This window comes from Alternaria ventricosa (genome assembly GCF_023758065.1).
Source record: "Alternaria ventricosa strain BMP 2768 chromosome Unknown scaffold_2, whole genome shotgun sequence".
NCBI lineage: Eukaryota > Fungi > Ascomycota > Dothideomycetes > Pleosporales > Pleosporaceae > Alternaria > Alternaria ventricosa.
In genome coordinates this window covers 2589059-2604424 of record NW_026055682.1, presented here as the reverse complement: position 1 = coordinate 2604424, position 15366 = coordinate 2589059, and the positions used below count along the sequence as shown (strand labels likewise).

The window sequence follows — 15366 nt, the reverse complement described above, 5'->3', positions numbered from 1 at the left end:
TGCTAGACTTGCCACAGGAAGCTCTCGACTCGCTAGATCTGCCCTTCAATAGAGAATGCCTACCATCTTCATTCAGAGTTGATGTTCTCGCGCAGTCAACCGTTGCAGCGTCCGCGCTTGTTGCAGCCCTCTTTTGGTCTCATCGAAATGGATGTTCAATGCCCCGCGTTACAGTTCCGGCAGAGCATGCATGCGTTGAATTCAAATCCGAGCGACTCTATACTCTCAATGGAAAAGCCGCATCGCCCCCATGGGAAGTTATTGGTGGGTTTCATCAAGCAGCCGATGGATACGTCAGGATACACGATTCATTCTCAAATCATCGTCAGAACGCGCTTCGTATTCTAGGACTTCCACCTGACGCATCCAAGAAAGTTGTGGCACAAAAGGTGTCAAAGTGGAAAGCGGTAGAACTGGAAGCTGAGGCTTTTCGTTCCGGAGCTATGATTGCTGCGCTGCGTTCTTTTGATCAATGGGACGCTTTGCCTCAAGCCAAGGCTATTACAGACCACCCAGTTTTGATAACGAAACTTGCAACTTCCGAGCTGTGTATGCCATTAGAGCGAACCCCGAAGGTAATGGACAAATGCCTAGAAGGCATTCGGGTTGTCGAGATGAGCAGAGGTATGCAGCTGTACCGATAGCTTGTAAGGCGTACACTGACCTACCCCGGATCTATAGTTATAGCTGCGCCAGTCGCTGGGAAGACGTTAGCAGCACACGGGGCCGACGTTATCTGGATCACATCGCCGCATCTGTCAGTAGTATCCATTTACGAGCTAACCCTGAAAAGAAGGTGTACTAACCACACATACGTACATCCAGACCCGATCTTCCCGATCTCGATATAGATCTATCGCGAGGCAAGCGCACGGTGCAGTTAGATATATCGAATGCCGAAGGGAGAGCTAAGCTACTGGATCTGCTCTCCACAGCTGACGTCTTTCTCCAAAGCTATCGCCCCGGGAGCCTAGCAGCAAAGGGTCTCTCTGCAGAAGTATTGACCAAGGCCAATCCAAGCCTGATCGTTGCAAGCCTCAGTGCATACGGTCCCGGGAATTCATGGTCGCTAAATCGCGGTTTCGACTCGCTTGTCCAGAGCTGTTGCGGTATCAATGTAGCGGAGGCTGAGCGCCATGGAGCCGGCGAACCGATGCGCGCACTACCTTGCCAAGCATTCGACCACGGTGCCGGCTATCTTCTAGCAACTGGTATCATGGCCGCTTTGTATAAGCGCGCTACTGCTGGAGGCGCCTATGAGGTTATCGTATCGTTGGCTGGTGTTATGAGGTTTATGCGGTCTTTGGGGCGCTACGATGGCAAAAGCGGGTTCGACCGCAAGGATCTCAAAAGCCCAGAGGATGTAAAGCGGTACCTAGAACTGCGGCAAACGCATTTCGGGGAGCTAGAAGCGGTAACCCACTCGGCTCGCATCGAGGGTCTGTCAGTGGGGTGGGATGTCATGCCGAAGCCTTTAGGGAGTGACACAGCACATTGGCTCTAATGACACCACTATCCTATAGTAACTCTTACAATGCTCTCCTCGTATCTAAGCATGTATACAACTTGAGAAAATTCACTGCCTAAACATGACACACGACTCAGTGTTGCTGAATTCCAACGCCGTGGTTCATGACAAGGCCTTACAATGAGGACCAAGGCTTCTGGGACATGGCCGCCATGTCGGCGGCCGAGAACAAACTACACAACCTCAAAGACGGTCCTCCATGGCTCTCTCTCGCTCAGGCCGTGTTCCAGACCCAGCACAAACGATGAGACGCGGGGAAATGCGGTGGCGGCTTCAAGTAGCAGATCTTCTTCACAAACCCTGGATATAAATACAAAGACGTCGACACGGGATACTGAGGATTACGCATCGTGCGATCTCTACCAACTCCGCAATGAAAACGTACGGAGCAAATCTGGTGTAGCTGATGAGCCGAACGTAAAGGGATTGGCTGGGCGGTGGTGCTTGGAGACCGGAGGAGCTACCATCCATGTATACCTGGCCGAGACAGCACCTGAGCTTGTTCAAACATGCAGGGTGGTACCGTTGGCTTCGCCGAGTGGCACAGGTTGTTTATAAGTATTGCAGCGAACTGGTGGCACGTGTACGGAGATAACGCAGTATATCTTGACGAGGAATTTGCGGAGGTGTAGCGCAGGTCTCAAGGTTTCACGTGGGCACAGAAAGGAAGAAGAGTAGCGATTGACGGAGTTATGGCGCGGATTGCAAGACCTACATATATAAAATCGAGAAACCGGCGGTAAGATAACCGGAAGGGACGTGGATGTATGTAGTGCTCGGATCTCTTCATGGGCTCCCGCTACCCCTCACGCAAGCCGGGGCATGCATGCGCAAGAAGATCGTGTCAGCATTGGAGGAGCTACTACTACTATGAGACCACACTCTGATTATCTGCAACTCATACAGTCGGCAATGACAGCCGCGTTAGATGTCACAAGGCCAATGTCAATTCATGAAGTACATGTCCCAATTGCGTACTTGCAGTCGTTGTGGAGTCCACTGACGTCATCACCCGCGTACCTGCATTAGCCTTCGCCCCTCTCTGCCTCCTCCTTGTCGTCTGCCACTAGTTCTCATACTCGACGCCTTCTCAGCCTATTGCCCAATTACCGGACACTGTCAGATATTACGAGACCATATCAGCACCAGAGCCATGGCTGAAGTTGCAGCAGGCGCGTACGTTGCGGCCGAAGTGGTAGAACACACGGCAGAAGCGGGTTACGCCGCGTACATCGTCTCGAAGCCCACGCTCCCCCTCAAAGTCACTTTCAAACGCATAGCCACAGCAACAGGTGACTCTTCGGCGTATGTACTCCACTGCTACTACATAGGGTCAAACTGACCTCCAGACGCTCTTTGGCGCGTTCCAATCACACAGTCACGGTGCTCGGCAACAAGGCTTATATCTTCGGCGGCGATACTGCGAACAACGTTCTTGCGAGCAACCATGTGCATGCCGTTACTCTTGAGCACTCCGGTAAACCGGAGATGGACTACAGCATCATTCCTGCTCTGTCAACATGCGAAGATGGCCGCACGCCAGCGGAGAGATCGAATCACGCAGCCTGTGCTTTCCACGGCAACATCGCTATATACGGTGGCAGTGATAACGCTGGCGATCTCATCGACGAGCAATCGTCTGTATGGCTGTTCAGTCCTGACAGAAAGAGCTGGGATATTCTACAACCCTCCAAGGGAGATGTCGACACTGGAGACATTGGCCCGGGCCCGCGGCGCAACGCGAAGCTGTTCGCGCATGATCAACACGTAGTGTTGTTCGGTGGTGTCGATGGCTCTGGGGACAATGCATCGGACCTGTGGCAATTCGACATCGCTGCGCGCTACTGGACGCAACTTCCAACAGCGCCAGTCGCGACATCCAACGCCGCCTTGGCGAATGGTCAGTTATGGCTGATATCTGGATCCGATCCAATGAGTAGCCAGCTCCATCATATCAGCGTCTCGTCTTCCAGTGAAGAGAGGAGATGGGAGTCCTTCACGTTTCCTACCAATCCACTAGCGCCTGGCCCCCGTGCGCGACATGACGGCGCCTTGATACCGGTGACTACTGGGTGGGGCCGTAACTACCTCATCTATCTCCTAGGCGCACGGAGCGACTCTTCTGCTGATGCATCCAACACGAAGCCAGAAGATCCAAAGCACGCAGGCGAAGTCACCCAATTCAGCGACACCTGGGTTCTCCAGATCCCTGCAAGCGATTTGGAGGCGAAGCCATCAATGACGCTCAAGAACGCCATCAACCCTGCGAAGATCAAAGATGCTATCCGATCTGCGCTGGGGGCTGATACTGGTCACTTGTCGTGGGCGGAGGCGGTAGTACAGACCCCTTCGGAGAAACAACTGGAAGAGGAAGATGGCAAACTGCATCCCGGCCCAAGGGCTCTGTTTGGATCGGACGTCATGGAGAAGGGCAGCAGCATAGTCTTCTGGGGTGGTGTAGATGCGAAAGGGGAGAGAGTCGGTGATGGTTGGGTCGCGAGTTTCGAGTAAGCGAAGGATGCGTCACGACATTTATGGTGTCTATGCATGCAGGATGTGCTAGCACTTTGAGGTCGCCTTCACTTCCATAGTGTAGAGATCTGTTTGGCGAAGAATATCCCACAGTGATAAGAGCAGAGACGAGAACAGCATCATATGCTCAATCGAGCAACGATACCTAGCCCTTTATGCGAATGGACTAGTACTTCAGGTCTTCCGATAGGCTGTCGAGATTGTCACCGTGTTGAGAACCTCTAGCCCAGTGTCCGAGTAATGGGGCACGTGGGGAGATTACAGCCTTGGAATGCCTCGGTGGCAGACAGGAGTTCGGTTTCATGGAAGCTACGTCTCACAACGTCTGTCATGGAAACATGTGGTGTTGCTGTTCTTTGTGGCCAAGAAACGAGAGTGCAAGTGGGGGCCAGCCACGTGAAACAATGCAGCATGTGAGTTTCAACAAAAGTGCGTTCAGTTCATTACATCAAAGAATAGTGAATGCGAGGGCAGTCACAGGCGGGTAACGCGGCTTTATTCTATATACACAAACCCTAATCCCTCTGATAAATACCCGCTATCCAACAAGCTCTCAACAGCGCAAGACCCCATGCCATGCCAATACTATCCCATACAACATTTAGCTTACTACCCATGACCTCCTTCCACCCGATGGCCACCTCAATCATGGCAATGTCAGCGCTCTCGGCCAGCATCAGCATCTCGACGTCGAAGATCCAGCCTTCCGAGTGCATGTAGGGGACAATATAGGGAAGTGCTGGTCGTGAAAACAACTTGAAGCCGCACTGGGTGTCCTTGATGCGTGCGGTGGCCGGAGGCGTCATGATGCGAAGGAGGATGTGGAACGAGTGCATCAAGAAGTTGCGGAGTTTGGAGCGCTGAACAACGGCTTCGCTGCCGACGAGATGAGCTCGAGAGCCGATGGCAACACCGCGCCCATGCTTGTCCTCGATGCTCTGGCAGCCTTCAACGAGAGCCCCTAGGTCCGAGAATCGACTCGCGCCATCCGCGTCGGCGAAGACAATGTACTGGCCTCGAACATGTCGCATGCCGTGCGTGACTGCGCCGCCTTTGCCTCTGTTCTCTTCAAGCGTGACGACGCGGATACTGCCGTGTGGGATGTGTGTTGAGTGCGCGGCCTTGGCGTCGCCGTTCTTCGACCACGGCCCTGGCTTCGACTTGGGGTGTTGGGCGAGTTGGTGCTCCTTTGCAAACTCCAGCGCTTTGTCGACGGTGCCGTCAGTGCTTCCATCGCTAACAACGAGTATCTCCCATCCTCTCTGGCTCTTTTCACCCTTGCCGCCAGCATGCGCATCACCGTATTGGCTCTCCAGGTAGTCGACAGCCTCCTCCAACATGCCTTCCAGCCGCTCCTCCTCGTTGTATGCGGGGACCACGACGCTCATGAAGAGCTCCGGTTCTTCGATGGGCATTTGTGGCGGTATGACGACTTTACTTCCCGGCTCCTTCGCGGCTTGTTTCTTGGCGGCTTCCTTCTCTGCTGCCCATTTGTCCAGCCAGCACGGAAGTTCTTTTGGGTCGCTTCGTGCACCGTCGGGTAGTATCGTCGTGTATTGTTTCTCGGAACGCCGTGGCAATCGCGGAGTGGGCGCGAGGAGGTTCAATGCTATATAAAGCTGTCACTCATGGTCATTAGTCGCGTGCACGTTATCATGTAGGCGCATGTGTCCGTACCCAAAAGCCCATTGCGCATAGCAGAAAGCCCAAGCCTACGAGAAGCACCCATGTTGGGGGCATTTCAATAGCATGCTTCGGGTGCGACTCGAAACCGTAGCCTGCGCCCAATCTCTGGGTATCGAAAGCGCGGTTCTCTTTCGACATGGCGGTTGCGGGGCCCTGACGAGGGCTTGTCCAGTGATGGTGCTACCGGAATGCTGTTGACATTGAGTCGGGATCGCGACCGCTGAGACCGGAACTGGCGGCGGATGGAAAGGTGTGCAATACAAAAAGGGAGACGCTGTAGTGGTCGCGCGATGGCCAATTGGCACGGGAAGATGCAACGTGGAAGCTGACGTACCTGACGGCCCGAGGTTCGTTAGTCAGCCTCGTTCTGCTGCAGCGCCGACCATCACAGCTTCTCCGCGTTGTCTTGTACTCCCTAGGCAGCTACTGCAGATATTTCACGCAAACAACACCTAGATTTGTTGCCTCCAAATTCGCAAAGTCGTGTTGGCTGTTCCCTGGGCCGATGAGCTCAGAAGATGGCCCCCATCAGCGCTGAGTTCGGCAGAGTGGCACACACTAGAAGTCTCGACGTACCCTTTCAAACGGCGGCACCAGCAACACACATCTTGGTCGATAGCAAGCCGTCGGCAAAGGTCTCACGATGCGAGGTGCAATATGCGCTAGAACAAGTGTTCAACGTTACGTTAACATAAAGTATACAGATATGCAGCCTAACGACAACCCGGCGGTTTCAAAATGCCAATCCAAACACCATCGCTGTCTGTACATATGCGTGCGCGAAAAATGGATATTGCTGTCCAGAAAATCTAAGGATCCGAAAGAAGTGCGACTGAAGCGCCAGCATGAAGAGAAGCAAGCTATGCTTCTTGTTCATCTGATCGTGCAACGCGCTTGTCATCTCCGTCTGTATATACTGTAACGTGTCAGAATCAACCTGGTATGTAGGTGTGGTTGAGCACTCACCATGTGGACGAATGAACCAACTGCACAGGAACGCAGTCCCGAAAGTCGCTGCGAGACATACGAAAACGGTCTGTCTGTACGCGCCGACTGTGGCACTGTAGATACCGTTAAAGATGGTGGGCCCCATCACACGTGCAACAGCATGAAGTAAGCCCGTGGCACCTAGCAGTTGACCGACCTGATCTTGCGGCACATGTTTGGTCAATGCAGCGCCAAGAGTGGGCGAACCGATACCGCCAATGGCAGCAATAGCGCCAGAGAGTGCGAAGAGCTCGCCTTTGCGGACAAGGGCATATCCGAGGAAGCCAGCCATGTCGAAGAAGATGGCTGCACGGATAATGGAAAGGTCGAATAGGTCAGAACCTGAACTGCGCATGCGGGCAGCCCCGTTCTTCCCGCGGAAGATGCGGGTCAGAATCGGCAGAATGACTAGAAGAGCAAAAACACGCGAGCTGTTCACGATAGTGGTGAAGCGGCCGCTTTCTAGCTCATGCCAATCAAATTGGCGGCGCGTGTAGACGAGGACAACGCTCATGGCACCCATTGCGACACCAAACATGATGGTATCGGTAGCGGCCAACAGAAGCAGGTTCCAGCGCAAAGCCGACGAGGTGCCAGGTCCAGTCGGCCAGAGAATCTTCAGCGGGCCAAACAGGCTGATAGAGCGTAGCTGGTTGATGAAGTCGCCGGCGGGACCCTGTCGTTCCACTTCCTCTCTGCGCTTCTCACGTGCGGCTTCCTGGCGTGCTTTGCTGAGCGATTCGGGGACAAGGAAGGCAAGGAATGCAATGAAGATCAAGTGGGCACCAAGGGCCATGTAGAAGATGAGCAAAACGGCTTCGGTCTTGCCAACGTACTTCTGGCGCGCATTGATGATGTAGCCTGCCAGCGCGGGTCCGATGGCGATGCCGCCAAACAAGCAAGCGTGGAAGTAGGAAAAGGCGACGTTCCGCTTCTGTGGTGCAACGCAGTCGGAGGCATACGAGTGGGCACATGCCATGCCGACGATGAAGGATCCCGATACGCCCTCCAAGCAGTAGCCAACGAGTATCCAGTTGACGTGCACCGTGTCGGGGAATTTGGCGGCCAGGATTGTGAGGACCTCGCCAAAGAGGGCGCCGCAGGTGTTGGCTATCATGAACTTCTTGCGCCCGTACCGATCCGAGAGGGCGCCAATCTTTGGGCTGATGATGGCGGAGAGTATGCCGGAGCACAAGCTGGCGTACAGGAGGAAGAGGGAGGAGCGCGAGGACACGGCGTCGTTCTGGCATCGGTCCTGGCCCGGGTCCATGGGAGAGGATATGGGGTCGGTCTCGAGGGTCGCGTAGTACTCCTCGCAGACGAGGTCCATGATCAGGTTGATCTTGGGCACGATGATGCCGCCAAACGCGATGGTGAAGAGCAGGAAGGGAGGCAGGAGCCAGAATATCTGCTGCCGTCAGTCGATGCGCCCTCGACGCGAGGGGCTGCGGGGGCGTACCGAAGGGCGCTTCCACCAGGGAAGGCCGCGAAAGTCGGCATCGCCAGCCCATTGCTCGTGCCCGCTGGCAGCCGGCGAGGCACCCAGCAGCGGCGCGTCCTCGTCGTCGCTGTCGGGGCCCGGTGTCTTGGGCGTCTTGGAGCCATGGGCGCGCGCCCTCAGCTGCTGCTCGATGTCGGTGTCCTCGACGAAGGCGGCGTCGGTGTTGGAGGCCATGGCGAGGGCTGTGTGTGGTTGAGCTGGCGTCGTCGTGGGCGTCGAGATCCGGGGTTGCGTAGCGTCGTGTCTGGGCTAGGGGGCCGCGCGCATGGCTACAAGTCGACGGCCAGGCTAACGAGCGCGACTGTAATCATCTTCGGCGTCGGGTGCAAGCGCGGACGGCAGCTTACCAACAACAGAGTGCTCGCGTCATGACGTTGCGATAGTGAATTATCACATCCCACCCATCGGCCTCTCGGGTGCACTGAGCCTCCGCCGCAGCTAGCGCCTCCCTTTCGTTGGCCAAAGCCGGACACTTGTTGCATCTTGCATCATCTGTGCAGCACGGTAGCTTTCATTTCTCGCTTGATTTATCCCGCCACATCTCAATGACGCCCTGCAAGTCCTGCAGCCTCGTTGGTCGAACAAGGTAGTTATCTACACCCGAAGCATACGCAGCATTGCGGTCTTTTTCGCTCACAAGCCCGGTGAGTGCGCATATGTACGTCCTCTTACACCCTGACCGCGCTTCCGTCTTCCGTATCTCCCTCGCAACCTCGAAGCCCGAGACCTCGGGCATAGAGAGGTCGAGGAAAATGAGATCGAAAGGTTGCGGACCCGTGTCGTCGCTGGACCCGTTGGCGTTCCTGAAGGCATCGATGGCCTCTTGGCCACCGCCGACAGGTGTTGCACCTGCCTTGCTACACTTTTTTGCATACATGGCAAGTACCTTGAGGTTTACAGCGTTATCGTCTACCAGCAGCAGCCTAGGCTCTGCCACAGCTGCCTCTGGTGATGTACAGACTGCCGGGTCTTTTGCTTGCTCAGTATGCGCTTGTACGTCTCGGTGGTCGGGTTGGGCTCCATTAGACCTTTCTGCCATGTTCATCTCTGGAGTGACCACTGGGCTGGCGGCTGGCATTGCCAGTGGCTGCCCACCGCTTTCCTCGCCGTCTAATTGGGGGCTCCTCTCGAGTTCTAACCGGGATAGCAATGCTGTTGGCGCAGCACGACATTCGTCGGTTGCGTCTCCGCGTAATTGGCTGCGGCTCCCTTCTACTGGCTGTTGCTGATCATAAATTTTCGCGACTGATTCCTGGTCGGAGTTGTGGCGAAGCTCAGAGGGGGGGACTTGGCTAGGATACAAGTGCGCCAGCGCATCCTGGATTTTTGAACTAGTCACCGCACCCGCAATTGTCGCGACACCCTTCAAAGGCGTTGAGTACTGACTGGGAGCGGTCTGTACATCAGGGCAGAGACGGATGCGCTCGTAATCGTCAGATGCGCCACCGCGAGCCCGCAGTGCACTGTCTTCGTCCTCCTCCAAAACAACAAGCAAGCGCCACGGCGAGGCTCTGCTTGCACTTTCCCAAGGAATGACCCGAATGTGGAACCACCGGCTTAGACTCTTCGTAAGTGAGCCCAACAATAAAGCAGTACATCGCTGGTCCCGTAAGGAGTCTCCTGATCTCCAGCGCGTCGGTGTAAAGAGACTCATGTCAAGCTGGTGTAGCTCAGCAGTACCAGCCTGCGAATTTGAGCTCCCTGACACATCTTCTGATGCCTCACAAAGTGCCTGGCTCGATGGGAGTGTGACAGTGAATGTAGAGCCTTCTTTCTTGTTTGACTCAATCTGCACATCACCACTCAGCATAGTGACTGTTTGCTTGACAATGGAAAGTCCAAGGCCAGTACCTTCTGCAATGGGATCCTCCTGAGAAAATGGGTCAAAGATTGAATGGCGGATGAAGCCGGAAGAGATGCCTTTACCGCCGTCTGTACAAGATATTTTGGTAGTAGCGTCCGTGAGATCCAGTGAAACTCGAATGCAGTTTGTCGGTTCCCCAAACTTCAAGGCATTATTCTCTCTTACGTCAGTACGGCTCATGCATGCGCTTTTTGTATCTGTACAACTTACTATAAGATTTGTCAAGATCGCCCGAAAGCTAGCGGCGGCTACCAGACGGCACGACCGATTGGCATTCGTGTCGAAAGTTATGATGGGATGATAGACAAGACCTTTATTCCATGAGCTCTGACCGGACTTGGACCGCCTCCACCAGTTTACTTACCATGCATCGAAGAATCAGGCTGGACAGCCTTTTTGACGCGATGCCTGTGTACTTCACTGTGAATGATGTCCTCGCAGGTATCCATCAGCTTTACAGTATCCTTGTCTTGCGAGGAAGCTGCCGAATGATGAGGTGCAAGACTTGACGAACGGAGAAGCCCATCGTTCGATGAGTCTGATCTTGGTAGAGGTGCACTTTGCGACCCGGAACTGATGTTACTGAAATATAGAACGCGCTCAATAGTATCGAGCAATGACAAGCCACTGTATCTTGCCGTCTCCAGCAGGTCGCGTTGGTGTGCGTTGTGTTGTGTGTCCGCTAAAAGCTCAAGGCTTGATAGTATGCCATGAAGAGGTGTCCGCATTTCATGTGAGATCGATCCGAGAAAGTCTGATTTAATCTTGTCTATAGCTTGAGCTTCTAGACGCCGCACTTGCGTCATTATCGTGGTGCAGAATGCTGAAATGGAAGCAAGATCCGTCGAGCCGAGATAGACTCTTGACTGATTCTCGGCGAACCCGAGGACCGCACCGATATTACGTTCGTGAAACGCATCCCACAGTGGCATCAAGACGATCTGCTCTGCCCGCAGGAAGGTTTTCGAAAGCTCCTTGAGTATGAGGGTATCTTCAACTAAAGCGACGTCGTCTGCGCTCGTAGCAACAACGATGTCGCTAGTGTCATTGAGTAATTGGAACACAGCCCCATGTGGAAATAATTCAAGCAATCTGCTTGTCAGACTGTGGCTTAGTTCTTGAGGCCTGTGCGCTTTTGGTCCGAGATGCTCGGCTAGCACGTTGGAGCCGTTCCAGATGGGGTTCTTGTTGCTTGAGGAGCCCAACTCTTGGATGCGAACTCCGTCAAATTCGAAAGTATCGTAGAGCAATGTAGCTGAAAGATGGTACAGCTGCAGAGCTGCAGCGGGATAGAGGTTTGACACCAGAACTTCATGTTCAGTATGGCCGCCTGATGAAAGATTCTTGTGAGCAGGCTGAGCCGCCAGTCCTGCGCTCGTACCCATCTTGAGTAGAGAAGCCACACCTTGGTTGAACTTGAGCACACGCTTACCCTCCAGTGCTTCTACTGCTTGTTCCAGATGACGAATAATGTGTGACGCTGTCTCAAACAAGTACGAGCGGTGGGCGTCCGAGAGCCCACCGTGCGACGGCGTTGAGCTGAACGTGAACACAGTGCCAATGTTTGGTCCTCCATAGGGGTTCAAAGGAACACCAGCATAATGTATGAACTTGGCAATATCACCCTGAACAAATGGGAGATGTTTGGTTCTCTCCAATTCAGCCATATCAAGCTCTTCGTAGAGTGCCATGCTCCCGCCTGGCTCATTCTGCCGCGTGATGGTACGCTCGCACAGACCACCGTGATGAGTTACCGACTCGCATCCGTACCATCGCGTTGAGTCTTCTGTGCCAATTAGACACTGCTAGAATTTGACGTATGTCCGCCATGCTGTTGATTCCACTCACCCAAGGTGACCTTGGCTTCATCTGCGTTGGCCCGACTGGCCCCCGAGATGAAGTATTGCGTGTGGTCGTCTAGCAAGCTGACCATGGCCAGATCAGCGCCCGTTTGATGGATGACGCAACGGAGCAACGCAGCAAGCGCGCCGTCTGGTTCATTCTTGACGTTTCTGCCGTGTGGCTCCAATGGCCTGCTCGTGAGGCCAGCGTCCGAACCACGCACGTATTTAACGACAGATGGCAGCACCTGGCAGAAGCGTCGGACTTCCCATACTCGCGCGCGATCGCCGATAGTCGCTCGTTGCTGCTCGGTGAGTTCTGATAATGACATGGCTTGCGATGGCTTTTGTGGTTGTCGATGGTGCCCTCCACGCTGGTCGCACCGCCCAAGGAGAACCCTGCAGACCGGCGGGGAAGTACCTAGGTACTTTGGCGCCTCGCCGGATACCTGTGCGGCCGCGATGTCGTCTCACAGGCTCCGAGTGTCAATATGGTGTACAGGATATATGTTGGTTTCCATCTGCCTCATCCAAGAATATATGCGCCATGTGCAGGCGCCTTTGTAATGTCCAAAGCTCTGTTCCGTGGAGTTTTCAAGCCCGAACTTGAAAGTTCGCCTCCTGGGGTCCATTTGTCGCACGCCGATGATGTCATTGGAATCGCACCACCGTTTCCGCGGCATTGCTGCGCTGTGCGACTCTCCACGAACCAATATCACGCCATGTGCTCGAGTCTCCAGGCTGTACACCAATACTTCCGTTCCAACATTCCTCTTATATGCATCTCCTAATTCACTGATAAGTTTTGGCCTTCGGCTAGTGAGTTCTTGGACCTAGGTACTTTCTGCCAAAGACCCTGCAAGACTCCAATCGCAACCAACGTTGCAAGCGACAAGAGACCAGAGATGGAATTTGGCGATGCGTGACCGACCTCAAGACAACTGTGATGCTCTGGTAGCATCGGTCGCAGCAAGAGGTCCTGCATATGCAGGAACTCAGGCGACGTGGAGCTTACTTCCTGTAAAACCATCGCGTGTCAACTTCGTCAGAAGCCATAGGGGGCCTACTGTTCTCTGAGGGTTATAGCACAGAAGTCTTAACCCCGAGGTCGTCTGAGAAAGCTTCCAAGGTTAGCTCCAGTTTCACGTCGAAGTGTCTGAACTTTAGGCCTGTTCCGGCCCCTTTCTCAGATACCTAAGCGCCTTCCGGTGAACACCACCTGCCTGGTAAGTCCCTTCCTGCGCATGGAGGCGTCGAAATAAGGACTGTAGTGTCGTCCGTCGTTATCACTCACCTTTAACACTGCATACCAGTCTGATCTCAGCCTTCAGCCCGGTAAGCATCAGTCAGATGTCACTCGGTTGGGCATTGTTGCCTGCAACTGATCGGTGATCTTTCCGGCAAACAGTGGGCCTGATATGTTCTTCAGCCGTCTGTAGCCATGCTCGCGCCGCCTTTTATATGCTTCTTTCTGCGTTTCGGGGTTTGCTCCGAAAGACCGTGCGTAACCGAAGGCAACACTGACTTGCTTCATCCCGGTCAAAGTCAGCGGGTGAAATATCTCGGCAGCTCAGATCCATCTTAGATGACGACATGAAGGTCATCCATAGTTCATGCGGGATGAGGGTCTTATCACAAGGCGACCTCGGGACATATGTGATAATAACCTAGCTTGCCTCAATGCGAACCACTGCTTCTGCATAGTAAGGCGAGTTCTAAGTTAAGGTTATAGCTTAGCTACCGAAATATGTGCGCACTTTACAGACACCGAAGTCCTTCAGCCTTGCCATGTATACACCACTCCTTCTAGCCCCCAACGCTAGTGCTTACAACTTGTGTCGATAACCTCTGGTTTCGCGATCGCTACGACGTCGCCTTCTCGTTTTACTCGTTTTAATTAGTCCATGGGTGTTTCCTGGTAAATCAGTCAGAAGGAACCTTCAGAAATAGGAGATCCAGGTGATAATGCAGCTTAGGGCTGCCTAGGTGTGCACCACCGTGGGGTCCGTCATCAGACTGTATCCGGAGAGCTAATATAGACCAGAGGAACTGCGACGTCTTATCAATATCTTTATACACGATGTTGCCCCAAAGTCGATTCCAAGCGGCCCACTCCCTCGCGCCTCGGGTTCATTGATCAGCGATACGCTATTCTATCCATCAAGAAGTCCGCGCCTGAGGTCGTGCGAGGTTGCGTGTGATCAAACCAAGCTTACTTTGTGACTGTACCATCTTTCGATTACCTGCTTCCTGAATCAAGGTAGGGTACGGCATACTGCACCTCGCGGACGAGCATCGGGTGCAGCCGACCAATGTAGTGCGCTACAAGCCGGTAGTAGCAGGTTATGGTAGGGTATCTACACTTTGTCCTTCACTGGGCTTGAGGGCTGACATGCAGGGCACAGAATGCAAGGTATATCGGCCCGCAGGCACATAATATAGTCCGTAAGTATTGCGAACTGATTGGGAGCCTTCCAACGAGCAACAGAAACAACGACATATGCGACCTCTGGACCTTGTGAGAACAAGGCTCCATCGCGGGGTGGGGCTATAGTCTTTGAGGTACCTAGGTAATCGATCCGCACTCGTAATTAGTAGGCATCGGCTTCTAACCCCGTATACTGTCTTTGACATGTCTTCACAGTATTCCTGGACACTCAAATGGGATTGGCAAATTTAAGTGGATTGATGTTCCCGGGTTACTCTATGAGAAACAGCGTCGCAAGGGCCATTGCTTGAGGGATACACAGGTGTGAGAACGTGGCCCTGATTCAGCCCTCTTCGCGTCTTCGACTCATTTCTGGGTCAGCCTTGTTCCAGTTGCCCTTCTAGAACTGCTCATTGGCCTTTGATAGACTCTTGATACACTTGGACTGCCCATTTCGTCATCTCATGCATCGCAGTCGACGGCTGAAAAATAGTCTTTCAATGAACAAGAGGCCTCAATGGCTCACAAATTATGTCATGATATGGGTTGCTACTTGGTCGGCTCCGGTAAACACAGATATAAGCGGTATGGGTATGAGGGTTGTTGGGCCGCGGGACTGCCGTAGGCTGATTACCCCGCCTTGCGTACCATGTTTGAGGATGGCCCAGTTCTCTGGGCTCTGTATGACTGTTGGCCTACGCTGGGAGCAATGTAGCCGCTCCATCACTATCACATAACACGCCTCTGCTATGTGGAATAGGCCGTGGCTGGGACTTCTCCTGTTGATTCCAGCTGCATAGCTGTTCACCTAGTTCATCATCGATTAGTACGTACAGAGATGGCACACGTAGCGTAGAAACGCGTCAAATTTAATCATATGTAGTTGCTAGACTCGGTGTTGCGTGCACGAGAAAAGGTTCCAGTAATCCGGGGTGATCAGGGCGCATAAATGAACACCAGAAACGATGAAACATCCCTGTGATCGGCCTGCTCATACAG

General features: G+C 53.7%; 3 protein-coding genes across 3 annotated transcripts; 1 reads left to right on the top strand and 2 right to left on the bottom strand.

The window, feature by feature from the left end:
- Nucleotides 1-2681: 2681 nt before the first annotated feature.
- Nucleotides 2682-4039, top strand: J4E93_001859 (uncharacterized protein; the record flags this gene model as incomplete). Its single annotated transcript, XM_049339808.1, has 2 exons — nt 2682-2820; nt 2907-4039. 2 exons carry the CDS (start codon nt 2682-2684, stop codon nt 4037-4039), a joined length of 1272 nt encoding a protein of 423 aa, XP_049203765.1.
- Nucleotides 4040-4575: 536 nt separating this feature from the next.
- Nucleotides 4576-8408, bottom strand: J4E93_001858 (uncharacterized protein; the record flags this gene model as incomplete). The annotated part of the gene is made up of 3 exons (XM_049339807.1): nt 4576-5669; nt 6713-8141; nt 8193-8408. 3 exons carry the CDS (start codon nt 8406-8408, stop codon nt 4576-4578), a joined length of 2739 nt encoding a protein of 912 aa, XP_049203764.1.
- Nucleotides 8409-8745: 337 nt separating this feature from the next.
- Nucleotides 8746-10469, bottom strand: J4E93_001857 (uncharacterized protein; the record flags this gene model as incomplete). The annotated part of the gene is made up of 2 exons (XM_049339806.1): nt 8746-10166; nt 10463-10469. 2 exons carry the CDS (start codon nt 10467-10469, stop codon nt 8746-8748), a joined length of 1428 nt encoding a protein of 475 aa, XP_049203763.1.
- Between the last annotated feature and the right edge of the window lie 4897 nt (nt 10470-15366).